The 14,941-nt window shown below is 52.1% G+C and overlaps 1 protein-coding gene across 1 annotated transcript in view; it reads right to left on the bottom strand.

Annotated features, from left to right (window-relative positions):
* Positions 1–225: 225 nt before the first annotated feature.
* tlr18 (toll-like receptor 18) overlaps positions 226–14,941 on the bottom strand; it is a 21,712-nt gene continuing 6,996 nt past the window's right edge. The window contains exons 2-3 of the mRNA XM_078207727.1: positions 8,264–11,009; positions 226–270 (exon numbers count right to left, since the gene is read on the bottom strand). Coding sequence (XP_078063853.1) covers positions 226–270; positions 8,264–10,981 — 2,763 coding nt within the window. The 5' untranslated portion in view covers positions 10,982–11,009. The remainder of the gene's footprint in view (positions 271–8,263; positions 11,010–14,941) is intronic.

Raw genomic sequence — 14,941 nt, 5'->3', positions numbered from 1 at the left:
CCAGCCTTTTAACACCTCTGGACAGAGATCCAGGCAGACACCTGTCTTCGGACTCGTACAGCAACTTCTCGAGAAAGATCCACTCCCAGACAGCAGATTCCAGTCTCCAACTCCAGAGAGAAAGAGACAGCAGAGAAAGTGACCTCTCTCTAGAGATCCCAAGCAGCAGAGTTCTCCTGATTCCTTTGTGTGAGCCTAGCTCCACCCAGTCACCTAACCTTTCTGTCAATCAATCGAACCAAACCCCACTCTGCAAAATCCCTGGGAACTCTAGAATAACAGAACCCTGCATTAGTTCAGATTAAAAGAACAAAGAACAAAGAAAATTACAGCACAGGAACAGGCCCTTCGGCCCTCCAAGCCTGCACCAACCACGCTGCTTGACTGAACTAAAACCATATCCCTCTATTCCCATCCAATTCATGTATTTGTCAAGACACCCCTTAAAGGTCACTATCGTATCTGCTTCCACTACCTCCCCCGGCAGCGAGTTCCAGGCACCCACCACCCTCTATGTAAAAAAACTTGCCTCGTACATCTCCTTTAAACCTGTGCCCCCCTAGTAATTGATTCTTCCTCCCCGGGAAAAAGCTTCTGACTATCCACTCTGTCCTTGCCCCTCATAATCTTGTAGACTTCTATCAGGTCGCCCCTCAACCTCCGTCGTTCCAGTGAGAGCAAACCAAGTTTTTCCAACCTCTCCTCATAGCTAATGCCCTCCATACCAGGCAACACCCTGGTAAATCTTTTCTGTACCCTCTCCAAAGCCTCCACATCCTTCTGGTAGTGTGCAAACCAACATTTTAGGAATTGAAATCAATTATACTGCTGCAGTAACAATACAGTGCTGCCAGATCCAGACAGAATGGCACCGATAATTTTTTTAAAAACTGCAACAATAGACCCTGCACAAGAAACATGACACAAATACATCTTTTAAAGGCCCAATAGCGTTACAGTGCCTCAAGGGACCGGCGAAGATGAGGTGTAATCCTGTCCAAGGGTGTGGCCTGGCTATTCCCAGGGAAGTAGCTAAGCCAGACACAGCAGGGTCTGTTGCGACTGGCGGAAGTCGCAGCGATGAACCAAGCCTTCCGTGTGTTTGTCGGGAAGCGGCCACTAGATGTCGCTACCGGTCAACATCTTCGATTTGGTTTGTCCAGGATGTAGTTCCTGTGGCAGTGAGCCCTCTGCCTGGGGGGTGGTACCACCACCTGGAGACCCCCCAGACCCCACCTTCGCAACAGAGTTGGCCTTTCCTCAGTGGAGGTGTTCCGAGTTGCTATAACTCCTGTCGGAAGGAACCATCCACTTTGGACAGGACCAGGTCCCTCGTGAGTCCGATTCTCAATGTGGTTCGATGATACAGGCGGCACGGTGGCACAGTGGTTAGCACCGCTGCCTGGGACAGCGGACCTGGGTTCGATCCCCGGCTTGGGTCACTGTCTGTGTGGAGTTTGCACATTCTCCTCGTGTCTGCGTGGGTTTCCTCCGGGTGCTCCAGTTTCTTCCCACACTCCAAAGATGTGCAGGTTAGGTGGATTGGCCATGCTAAATTGTCCCTTGGTCTCCAAAGATGTGCAGGTTCGGTGGATTGGCCATGCTAAATTGCCCCTTAGTGTCCAAAGATGTGCAGATTAGGTGGATTGGCCATGCTAACTTGCCCCTTAGTGTCCAAAGATGTGCAGGTTAGGTGGATTGGCCATGCTAAAGTGTCCTACGCTCCAGAGAAAAAAGTCTCAGTCTATCCAGCCTCTCCTTATAACTCAATCCATCAAGTCCCGGGAGCATCCTAGTAAATCTCTTCTGCACTCTTTCTAGTTTAATAATATCCTTTCTATAATAGGGTGACCAGAATTGCACACAGTATTCCAAGTGTGGCCTTACCAATGTCTTATACAACTTCAACAAGACGTCCCAACTCCTGTATTCAATGTTCTGACCGATGAAACCAAGCATGCCGAATGCCTTCTTCACCACTCTGTCCACCTGTGACTCCACTTTCAAGGAGCTATGAACATGTACCCCTAGATCTCTTTGTTCTGTAACTCTCCCCAACGTCCTACCATTAACTGAGTAAGTCCTGCCCTGGTTCAATCTACCAAAATGCATCACCCTCGCAATTGTCTAAATCAGGGGTCTCCAAACTTTTCAGTACGAGGGCCACATTGTATATTTTACACATTTTCGGGGGTCAAAGAAAAAAAATTAGTTTTATAGAACATAGAACAGTACAGCACAGAACAGGCCCTTCGGCCCACAATGTTCTGCCGAGCTTTATCTGAAACCAAGATCAAGCTATCCCACTCCCTATCATCCTGGTGTGCTCCATGTGCCTATCCAATAACCGCTTAAATGTTCCTAAAGTGTCTGACTCCACTATCACTGCAGGCAGTCCATTCCACACCCCAACCACTCTCTGCGTAAAGAACCTACCTCTGATATCCTTCCTATATCTCCCACCATGAACCCTATAGTTATGCCCCCTTGTAATAGCTCCATCCACCCGAGGAAATAGTCTTTGAACGTTCACTCTATCTATCCCCTTCATCATTTTATAAACCTCTATTAAGTCTCCCCTCAGCCTCCTCCGCTCCAGAGAGAACAGCCCTAGCTCCCTCAACCTTTCCTCATAAGACCTACCCTCCAAACCAGGCAGCATCCTGGTAAATCTCCTCTGCACTCTTTCCAGTGCTTCCACAGCCTTCTTATAGTGAGGTGACCAGAACTGCACACAATATTCCAAATGTGGTCTCACCAAGGTCCTGTACAGTTGCAGCATAACCCCACGGCTCTTAAACTCAAACCCCCTGTTAATAAAAGCTAACACACTATAGGCCTTCTTCACAGCTCTATCCACTTGACTGGCAACCTTTAGAGACCTGTGGATATGGACCCCAAGATCTCTCTGTTCCTCCACAGTCTTCAGAACCCTACCTTTGACCCTGTAATCCACATTTAAATCAGTCCTACCAAAATGCATCACCTCACATTTATCAGGGTTAAACTCCATTTGCCATTTTTCAGCCCAGCTTTGCACCCTATCTATGTCTCTTTGCAGCCTACAACAGCCCTCCACCTCATCCACTACTCCCACGAGTCGTGGATGAGTCATTTTATAAATGAATTCATAAAATTTAAATGAATGAACAAGTTTCATTTGGATCATCTTTGTAATCAGCATGATATGATTCAGAACAAAACAGAAATGTGACAATTACAAAGAAACTGCCGTGTTTACGCTGAGAAATGATATATAATGAGTAAAAATGTCAAACATTAGCAAACGCTGTGACAAAATAATCAATTACTTAACTGCAGATGAGAAAAGCAGGCTGTTCATTTTTAAATTAATTTTATTTACTGAAATTTTACAAATGTTTACTTGAAATGAGAATTTGCCCCATTCTGTGGCACACAATAAGAAAAATAAACACGGCCCAAGAAAGAACTTCAGTAAAACAAAGCAAAGAAATTCAAAATAAACTTGAACCATTAATAAAGGTCGAACAAAAATAAATCCAGTCTGCACCTTTCTGCACAATTCTGGCAATTGGAGTTTTCAATCGTCACCAACAAATCATGAAGTTTTGCACAAGATTAATGGGAATGATGGAACTGCTTTTTTAATTTCAAAATATTGCTGAACTGAGGTTTCAAGCTTGAGGAGCCAATTATTAGAATGGACCTCAAATGCTCATCAGATAAATTTGCTCGATATTTGGACTTGACATACTTCATTTTTGAAAATGTTTGTTCACACAGGTACGTTGTACCAAAAACTGGTACAAATCCACAAGCAAATCGCTTCACATTTGGAAACTGCTCAGGCTGCAAAGATTTATAAAATTGGATCAGATTTCCTTCTTTATACTTGTCGTTCAGCATCTCATCTGATTGGAGATCAATAATTTCCATTTGAAACTGAGTGTTTCAACATTGCAGCCAAATGGATTTTGAAACAGTTTTATTTCAGCTGTGTTTCCATCAAGACCAGAAAATCGTTCCTGAAATTGTTTTTGCAAGTCCTTAATGATTTCTGTTGCAAATGAAGAAGGAAATTCTGCTTCACTTTCTTCATGAAATTTTTCACAACATGGAAAATGAGCCAAGTTATGAACTTTCAGCTGTCCTTGAAATAGCATCAGTTCAGCCCTGAATGCCTTGACATGCGCGAATAGATCACAAATCAAATTTGTTTCACCTTGCCACTTCAGATTCAATTGATTCATATGGTCTGCAAAAAATGCCAATTTCCAAAGCCAGTCAGCGTTTGATAAAAGTGGTTCGGGTCGATTCTTCTCTGTGAGAAAGGAATCAGTTTCCGCTCTGAGCTGAAAGAACCGTGATAGAACCTTTCCACAACTAAGCCATCGAACTGCTGTATAATAAGGCAAGTCACCGAACTCAGAATCCGTTTCTTTCAGAAAATCACGAAACTGGCGATGATTAAGCCCGTGAGATCGAATGGGATTCGCTGTTGAAACAACAAGTTTCAGAACGCAAGACATATCCACATATTTTCCGCACAATGCTTGTTGATGGATAATGCAATGCAGAAACATGGGCTTTGAGAGTCCACCAACCTCACAAGCTTTTGTGATTTGTCCAACCAAACCTTTCTTCACCCCAGACCTGTTCTTTCCTCCGTCAATTGTCACGCACTGCAGTTTATTCCACTCCAGGTTATATTCTAACACAGTTTTTTGCAATTCTTCGAAGATGTCTTCTCCAGTTACTGTGCTGTGCATGCTATGCACTGATGCTAATTCTTGTGTCACATTAAATTCACTGTCGACGCCACGGATGAATACTAGGAGTTGTGATGTGTCACACACACCAGTCGATTCATCAAGTGCGAGAGAATACAACTGAAAATGTCTTGTTTTGTCTGCAATTTGATGAAATATATTGCTTCCTCGATCCTCAATTCTACGAGCAACAGTATTTGGTGCAAGACTGATGATTTTGAACAGATTTGCTTTTTCTGGGCATAACTCTTCCACTGCTTCCATCATACACTCTTTGATGAGATCTCCATCGGTGAATGGCTTTCCTCTTTTAGCCAACACATAAGCTAGTTTGTAACTGGCTCTGGTTAAAGCTTCATTTTCAGTTATCTTCTGCGTAAAGAAAGCTTGTTGGGAAAGCAACCTGCGTTGCATTGATTCAAATTTTACCGAATGCTGTGTTCCTGTGAATTGGGAATAACTTGGTTCATGTTTGGTCTCATAGTGCCGACGGACATTGTACTCCTTCAAAACTGCAACAATTTCGTTGCATATGACACACAAGGCTTTATCACCTGCTTGTACAAAGAAGTACTTTACACCCCATTCTTCGTTAAACAGGCGGCACTCACTGTCCACTTGTCTTTTCTTTTTTCCTTCCATAACTGAATTGGTCGGAATTGCCGCCATCATTGTCAATGTTCTCTCTCATTTCAGACAGATGGAGCTTACGGATTGGATAAAGCAGCTGTCACTCAGTCAATGCAGAGCGGCAATTGGATAACAGATGTCTCAATTGCTGATTCGTTGAATGAACTGTCAGTCACAGGACGGCAGCTCTGATTGGACAATAGGCCGGTAAAGAGGGCGGGGATTCCCATGGATCCATCAGACACCGCGCGGAGCGGCAGCGAATGTCCGGCCTGTGGCTTCCGTCCCCGTGTCCGGATCCTGAGTCAGCGGCGGGGTTCCGGACGCGGGAGTGTTTTCGGCAGCCGGAATCCCGTCCCACCCCACTGGCTGCGGGCCGGATGTGGCCCACGGGCCGTAGTTTGGAGACCCCTGGTCTAAATTAAACTCCATTTGCCGCTCGTCAGCCCACTGGCCCAATTGATCAAGATCCCTGTTGCAATTGGAGATAACTTTCTTCACTGTCCATCAATCTTAATGTCATCTGCAAACTTACTAGCCATGCCTCCGATATTCTCATCCAAATCATTAATATAAATGACAAATAACAGTGGGCCCAGCACTGATCCCTGAGGCACACCGCTGGTCACAGGCCTCCAGTTTGAAAAACAACTCTCTACAACCACCCTCTGGCTTCTGACAAGAATGATGTGGAGATGCCGGCGTTGGACTGGGGTGGGCACAGTAAGAAGTCTCACAACACCAGGTTAAAGTCCAACAGGTTTATTTGGTAGCAAATAAACCTGTTGGACTTTAACCTGGTGTTGTGAGACTTCTTACTGTTCTGACAAGAAGCCAATTTTGTATCCATTTAGATACCTCACCCTGGATCCCGTGAGATTTAACTTTATGCAACAACCTACCATGCGGTACCTTGTCAAAGGCCTTGCTAAAGTCCATGTAGACAACATCAACTGCACTGCCCTCATCTACCTTCTTGGTTACCCCTTCAAAAAGCTCAATCAAATTTGTGAGACATGATTTTCCACTCACAAAGCCATGCTGACTGTCCCTAATCAGTCCTTGCCTCTCTGAATGCCTGTAGAACCTGTCTCTCAAAATACCTTCCAACAATTTACCCACCACAGATGTGAGGCTCACCGGCCTGTAGTTCCCAGGCTTTTCCCTGCAGCGCTTTTTAAACTAAGGCACAACATTTGCCACTCTCCAATCTTCAGGCTCCTCCCCCGTGACTATCGGTGATTCAAATATCTCGGCTGGGGGACCCGCAATTTCCTCCCTAGCCTCCCACAACGTCCTGGGATATACCTCATCAGCTCCCGGGGATTTATCTACCCTGATGCGCTTTAAGGCTTCCAGCACCTCCTTCTCTGTAATATGTACACTCCTCAAGACATCACTATGTATTTCCCCAAGTTCCCTAACATCCATACTTTTCTCAACAGTAAATACTGATGAGAAATATTCATTTAGGATCTCACCCATCTCCTGTGGATCCACACATAGATGACCTTGTTGATCCTTAAGGGGCCCTACTCTCTCCCTTGTTACTCTTTTGCCCTTTATGTATTTGTGCCGGGGGGGTTATGGGTGCTGGGGGGGTTATGGGTGCCGGGGGGGTTATGGGTGCTGGGGGGGTTGTGGGTGCCGGGGGGGTTATGGGTGCCGGGGGGGTTATGGGTGCTGGGGGGGTTGTGGGTGCTAGGGGGGTTGTGGGTGCCGGGGGGGTTATGGGTGCTGGGGGGGTTATGGGTGCTGGGGGGGTTATGGGTGCCGGGGGGGTTATGGGTGCCGGGGGGGTTATGGGTGCCGGGGGGGTTATGGGTGCCGGGGGGGTTATGGGTGCCGGGGGGGTTATGGGTGCTGTGGGGGTAATGGGTGCTGGGGGGGTTATGGGTGCTGGGGGGGTTATGGGTGCCGGAGGGGTTATGGGTGCCGGAGGGGTTATGGGTGCCGGGGGGGTTATGGGTGCTGGGGGGGTTATGGGTGCCGGGGGGGTTATGGGTGCTGTGGGGGTAATGGGTGCTGGGGGGGTTATGGGTGCTGGGGGGGTTGTGGGTGCCGGGGGGGTTATGGGTGCTGGGGGGGTTATGGGTGCTGTGGGGGTAATGGGTGCTGGGGGGGTTGTGGGTGCTAGGGGGGTTGTGGGTGCCGGGGGGGTTATGGGTGCTGGGGGGGTTATGGGTGCCGAGGGGGTTATGGGTGCCGGGGGGGTTATGGGTGCCGGGGGGGTTATGGGTGCCGGGGGGGTTATGGGTGCCGGGGGGGTTATGGGTGCTGGGGGGGTTATGGGTGCTGTGGGGGTAATGGGTGCTGGGGGGGTTATGGGTGCTGGGGGGGTTATGGGTGCTGGGGGGATTATGGGTGCCGGAGGGGTTATGGGTGCCGGGGGGGTTATGGGTGCTGGGGAGGTTATGGGTGCCGGGGGGGTTATGGGTGCTGTGGGGGTAATGGGTGCTGGGGGGGTTATGGGTGCTGGGGGGGTTGTGGGTGCCGGGGGGGTTATGGGTGCTGGGGGGGTTATGGGTGCTGTGGGGGTTATGGGTGCTGTGGGGGTAATGGGTGCTGGGGGGGTGGTGGGTGCTGGGGGGGTGGTGGGTGCCGGGGGGGTTGTGGGTGGCGGGGGGGTTATGGGTGCTGGGGGGGTTATGGGTGCCGGGGGGGTTATGGGTGCTGTGGGGGTAATGGGTGCTGGGGGGGTTATGGGTGCTGGGGGGGTTGTGGGTGCCGGGGGGGTTATGGGTGGCGAGGGGGTTATGGGTGCTGGGGGGGTTATGGGTGCTGGGGGGGTTGTGGGTGCCAGGGGGGTTATGGGTGGCGGGGGGGTTATGGGTGCCGGAGAGGTAATGGGTGCCAGAGGGGTTATGGGTGCATGGGGGGACTTGGGGGCTGGAGGAGTTGCAGTGGTTGGGGGTGGTCTCGGGGTCTGGGGGGGTCTCGGGGTTCGGGGGGATCTTGTGATCCGGGGGGGTCTCGGGGTCCGGGGGGGTCTCGGGGTCCGGGGGTGTCTCGGGGTCCGGGGGTGTCTCGGGGTCCGGGGGTGTCTCGGGGTCCGGGGGGGTCTCGGGGTCCGGGGGGGTCTCGGGGTCCGGGGGGGTCTCGGGGTCCGGGGGGGTCTCGGGGTCCGGGGGGGTCTCTGGGGCAGCAGGGACAGAGTGGGCAGAGAGCCGCGGCCCCCAGCGGGCGAGCCCCGGGTCCAGGCTCTCTGGGTCAGCTTGGCCCAGCACGTTGCGGAGCTGGGCCCAGAAGAAGGGCTGGCGGGAGGGCTCGGCTGGCCACTCCAGGTAGGTCTGGGTGTCCAGCATCTTGCGCAGCTTGCAGAACTTGCTGGGCAGCGAGTCGGGGTTGATGGGTTCCCGCAGCACCAGCACCACGTCCTGGAGGGAGCGCATGATGGCGCGCTGGTGGGCAAAGTAGAGCTCATAATTGCACCACTCGCTATCCACAAAGCCCCGCGACAGGACGAAGATGACCTTGCGGCTGCCCTCAATGTTCTCGATAATGTTGTCAATGATCCACTTGCCCGGCGTGAAGTCTCGCTCGTGGATGCAGACCCGGTAGGGGGGCTGGCAGGCCTCCAGACGCCCCACCAGGTGCTCCCGCACCCACCCCGCGTCCCCCCGGCTGTAGGAGATGAAGGCGTGGTAGGCGTAAGGGGCGGCCCTCTCGGGCTGGCGGGCCCGGTACTTTGCCCGCACGATCTGCCACATGGCGCCCAGGTACCAGGGCAGGTCGAAGCGCCAACACAGCAAGAGCAGGGTAGCCACCGCCAGCCCAGTGACGGACACCGAGATGGCCACCACCAGCCCCACGTCGCACTCCAGCCGCCCGGGGGCGAAGTCGGCCAGCCAGGTGTCCAGCAGGGCCGGCGGGTGGTAGCAGACGTAGTCGGCAGGCCAGCCCAGCAGGCGGGGGGTCCCCGCCGCCAGGGTGTCCCTCACGAAGCGGTGGAGGTCGCAGGTGCAGTGGAAAGGGTTGTTGCCCGCCCGCAGGGTGGCCAGCCCCGGCATTCGGCCAAAGGTGCCCGGCTCGATCACCCCGAAGGAGTTGCCGTCCAGCGCCAGGTTGCGCAGGCCCGCCCCCCGCCAGCCGGCCGGCAGGAACTTGAGCCGGTTGCCGCTCAGCGCCAGCTGGCTGAGGTTGGAGGCCCGGGCGAAGTAGGCCGGAGCCAGCCGCTCCAGCCGCCCGTGCGACAGGTCCAGCCGCCGCAGGGAGGCGGGCAGGCAGTCGAAGACGGCGTCCCCCAGCGGGTTGTCGCGCAGCGACAGGCTCTCCAGGGGGGGGCCCCAGGCGCAGGGGAGGGGGCAGCCCCCGATCCGGTTGTCGCTCAGGTCCAGGCGCCGCAGCTGGGCCCACTCGGCCGTCAGTTGGGCAATGGGGCACAGGTTGGCGATCTGGTTGGCGCGGGCCACAAATTCCTCCAGGTGCCCCAGCGTGCCGCGGTACTGACACTGGCGGTTGTAGATGTAGCTCTCCAGTAGCTGGTTGGCAGAGATGTCAATGGCGCGCACAATCTTCATCTCGGACCAGGCCTCACAGGGGATGTAATTGAAATTGACGCCATTAATGAGAAGATTCCCCACCTTGTTAAACCACCGGAACTCTCGGTTGAAGAGTAGAACGTCGGGGTTACTGATTTCCTCAAAGGTGAAGTAGTCCAGCGTCAGATTGGCGATGGTGGGCAGCGTGTGGTTGCTGTCGATGGCGCGGGCAAAGTCGATAGCGTTCAGCGTCAAGTTCCTCACCGCGGAGCCCTCCAGGTTGCGGAGGAGGGAGGCCAGGAGCTCCTCGCTCAGCTTCCCTCGGAAGAGGGTGAGGGTGCGGGCGGAGGTGTCCCTCAGACCAGCGAAGAGGTCCTTCCCGCCCGTGTAGTAGATGAACTTGAAGAGGCGGCGGAAGCGCAGGGCCCGGGCGGGCGTGCGGGCAAGGTCGGCCAAGATGATGGGCAGCAGCCCCGGCTTGTGGTCCACCGCGATGTCCGTCCAGACCTCCGGGCACCGCAGGACGGCCAGGGCGCCGGCCTCGTACTCCCGCAGGGCCGATCCCGTCTTCAGGGCCAGCCGCTCCAGCCCCAGACCCGCCAGGGGCCTCAGGTCGTCGCGTCGCAGGGCCCAGACCCGGTCGCCCCCCAACGAGAGCAGGCGGAGGCGGCGCAGGTCGGAGAAGGCCTCGCCCAGCCGGGCCGAGGGGTAGAGGTTGTTGGAGAGGTCGAGGCGGCGGAGGAGGGGCACGGGGCGCAGGGCGGGGCCGGGGACCTGGCGCAGGGAGTTGTTGAAGAGGTCCAGCTCCTCCAGGAGGGGGTTGGAGGCCAGGGCGTCCTGCTCCAGCTGCCAGATGTCATTGTAGCGGAGAATCAACATTTTGAGCCTTGTCAGCCCGGCCAACTCTCCGTTCCGGAGCGCGGAGATCCGGTTGTAGGACAGATCCAGGAACTCGGTGCTGGGGGGTAGGCCCGTCGGCACCCGGAGAAGGGACAGCCCCTTGCAGTCCACCCGCGTCCCCGAGACCTGGCAGCCATTTTGCAGCGTCGCCACGACGATCTCCAACCACAAGGCGGTCGTTGCCAATACCAACCAAATCCGTCCTGTTGGGAGCAACATGGTCGGAAAGAATTCCCAACGCTCCAACCTGAGAGAGGAGAAATTATAGAGTCAGAGAGGTTTACAGCATGGAAACAGGCCCTTCGGCCCAACTTGTCCATGCAACCCTTTATTTTTAAACCCCTAAGCTCGTCCCAATTGCCCGCATTTGGCCCATATCTCTCTATACCCATCGTACCCATGTAACTGTCTAAACGCTTTTTAAAAGACAAAATTGTACCCGCCTCTGGCAGCTCGTTCCAGACATTCACCACCCTCTGTGTGAAATAATTGCCCCTCTGGACCCTTTTGTATCTCTCCCCTCTCACCTTAAACTAAACCCTCTAGTTTTAGACTCCCCTACCTTTGGGAAAAGATATTGACTATCTAGCTGATTTGTGCCCCTCATTATTTTATAGACCTCTATAAGATCACCCCTCAGCCTCCTACGCTCCAGAGAAAAAAGTCCCAGTCTATCCAGCTTCTCCTTATAACTCAATCCATCAAGTCCCGGGAGCATCCTAGTGAATCTTTTCTGCACTCTTTCTAGTTTAATAATATCCTTTCGATAATAGGGTGACCAGAACTGCACACAGTATTCCAAGTGTGGCCTTACCAATGTCTTGTACAACTTCAACAAGACGTCCCAACTCCTGTATTCAATGTTCTGACCGATGAAACCAAGCATGCCGAATGCCTTCTTCACCACTCTGTCCACCTGTGACTCCACTTTCAAGGAGCTATGAACCTGTACCCGTCATGAACATTGTACATTAGCCCAGAGCCCAGGGGGTGCTATTCAATGCACAGCTAAACATTCATAGAAACATAGCAGATAGGAGCAGGAGGAGGCCATTCGGCCCTTCGAGCTGCTCCCGCCCATTCATCACCATCTTGACTGATCATCCAACTCAACAGTCTAATCCTGCTTTCTCCCCGTAACCTTTGATCCCGTTCGCCCCAAGTGCTCTATCCAGCTGCCCCTTGAATACATTCCAAAAACAGCAGCAGCAACAATCAGACTAAATTTAGCCCTGAGGCCTGTGGGAACTGGCAAACAATAACTCAGGCAAAGAGGGCAGTTTTATGGAGCGTCTTAAAGGAGGAGACAGAGAGAGAGAGACAGGCAGAGAGAGGGAGAGAGAGAGAGACAGGGAGAGAGAGAGAGAGAAAGACAGGGAGAGAGAGAGAGAGCCGGGAGAGAGAGAGAGACAGGGAGAGAGAGAGAGACAGGCAGAGAGAGAGAGACAGAGAGAGAGAGAGACACGGAGAGAGAGAGAGAGAGACAGGCAGAGAGAGAGAGACAGGGAGAGAGAGAGAGAGACAGGGAGAGAGAGAGAATCACAGAGAGAGAGAGAGAGAGAGACACGGAGAGAGAGAGACAGAGAGAGAGACAGAGAGAGAGAGACAGGCAGAGAGAGAGACAGAGAGAGAGAGAGAGACAGGGAGAGAGAGAGAGAGAGACAGGGAGAGAGAGAGAATCACAGAGAGAGACACGGAGAGAGAGAGACAAAACATAGAACATAGAACAGTACAGCACAGAACAGGCCCTTCGGCCCACGATGTTGTGCCGAGCTTTATCTGAAACCAAGATCAAGCTATCCCACTCCCTATCATCCTGGTGTGCTCCATGTGCCTATCCAATAACCGCTTAAATGTTCCTAAAGTGTCTGACTCCACTATCACTGCAGGCAGTCCATTCCACACCCCAACCACTCTCTGCGTAAAGGTTAATTGGCCATGCTAAATTGCCCCTTAGTGTCCCGGGATGCGTAGGCTAGCGGGATTAGTGGGTAAATATGTAGGGATGTGGGGATAGGGCTTGGGTGGGATCTTGGTCGGTGCAGACTCGATGGGCCGAATGGCCTCTTTCTGCACTGTAGGGTTTCTATGATTTCTATGATTCTATGATAAAGAACCTACCTCTGATATCCTTCCTGTATCTCCCACCATGAACCCTATAGTTATGCCCCCTTGTAACAGCTCCATCCACCCAAGGAAAAAGTCTTTGAACGTTCACTCTATCTATCCCCTTCATCATTTTATAAACCTCTATTAAGTCTCCCCTCAGCCTCCTCCACTCCAGAGAGAACAGCCCTAGCTCCCTCAACCTTTCCTCATAAGACCTACCCTCCAAACCAGGCAGCATCCTGGTAAATCTCCTCTGCACTCTTTCCAGCGCTTCCACATCCTTCTTATAGTGAGGTGACCAGAACTGCACACAATATTCCAAATGTGGTCTCACCAAGGTCCTGTACAGTTGCAGCATAACCCCACGGCTCTTAAACTCCAACCCCCTGTTAATAAAAGCTAATACACTATAGGCCTTCTTCACAGCTCTATCCACTTGAGTGGCAACCTTTAGAGATCTGTGGATATGGACCCCAAGATCTCTCTGTTCCTCCACAGTCTTCAGAACCCTACCTTTGACCCTGTAATCCACATTTAAATTAGTCCTACCAAAATGAATCACCTCACATTTATCAGGGTTAAACTCCATTTGCCATTTTTCAGCCCAGCTTTGCATCCTATCTATGTCTCTTTGCAGCCTACAACAGCCCTCCACCTCATCCACTACTCCACCAATCTTGGTGTCATCAGCAAATTTACTGATCCACCCTTCAGCCCCCTCCTCTAAGTCATTAATAAAAATCACAAAGAGCAGAGGACCAAGCACTGATCCCTGCGGCACACCGCTAGCAACCTGCCTCCAATCCGAAAATTTTCCATCCACCACCACCCTCTGTCTTCGATCAGACAGCCAGTTACCTATCCAATCGGCCAACTTTCCCTCTATCCCACACCTCCTCACTTTCATCATAAGCCGACCATGGGGGACCTTATCAAACGCCTTACTAAAATCCATGTATATGACATCAACTGCCCTACCTTGATCAACACACTTAGTTACCTCCTCAAAAAATTTGTGAGGCACGACTTGCCCTTCACGAATCCGTGCTGACTATCCCGGATTAATCCGCATCTTTCTAAATGGTCGTAAATCCCATCTCTAAGGACCTTTTCCATCAACTTACCGACCACCGAAGTAAGACTAACCGGTCTATAATTACCAGGGTCATTTCTATTCCCTTTCTTAAACAGAGGAACAACATTCGCCATTCTCCAGTCCTCTGGCACCATCCCCGTGGACAGTGAGGACCCAAAGATCAAAGCCAAAGAGAGAGAGAGAGAGAGACACGGAGAGAAAGAGACAGGGAGAGAGAGAGAGAGAGACAGGGAGAGAGAGATAGACAGAGAGAGAGAGAGACACGGAGAAAGAGAGAGAGAGAGACACGGGGAGAGAGAGAGAGAGAGACAGGGAGAGAGTGAGACAGAGAGAGACAGAGAGACAGAGACAGAGAGAGAGAGACAGAGAGAGAGAGTGAGAGGCAGACAGAGAGAGAGTGAGAGGCAGACAGAGAGAGAGAGAGAGAGCGACAAAGAGAGAGAGAGAGCGACAGAGAGAGAGAGTGAAAGTGACAGAGAGAGAGAGAGAGAGCGACAGAGAGAGAGAGAGTGACAGAGAGAGAGAGAGAGAGAGCGACAGAGAGAGACAGAGAAAGAGGGAGAGAGCGACAGAGAGAGAGAGACAGAGAGAGCGACAGAGAGAGAGAGTGACAGAGAGAGAGAGAGCGACAGTGAGAGAGAGAGAGACAGAGAGAGTGAGAGAGCGACAGAGAGAGAGACAGAGAGAGTCAGAGAGAGATAGGGTGAAAGACAGAGAGAAACAGAGCGGGACAGGGACACAGAGACAGAGCGAAAGAGAGACGGAGAAAGATATAGAAACTAGAAGCTGGAGGAGGCCATTCGGCCCTTCCAGCCTGCCCCGCCATTCATTTTGATCCTGGCTGATCATCGAATTCACTATCCTGATTCCCCCCCATATCCCTCGATCCCTTTAGCCCCAAGAGCGATATCTAATTTCTTGTTGAGACAGACAGAGACAGAGAGAGACAGAGAGAGAGAGACAGAGACAGTGAG

This window comes from Mustelus asterias, unplaced genomic scaffold (genome assembly GCF_964213995.1).
Source record: "Mustelus asterias unplaced genomic scaffold, sMusAst1.hap1.1 HAP1_SCAFFOLD_2642, whole genome shotgun sequence".
NCBI lineage: Eukaryota > Metazoa > Chordata > Chondrichthyes > Carcharhiniformes > Triakidae > Mustelus > Mustelus asterias.
The sequence above is the reverse complement of the archived record's forward strand: the minus strand, read 5'-3'. Positions and strand labels throughout refer to the sequence as shown.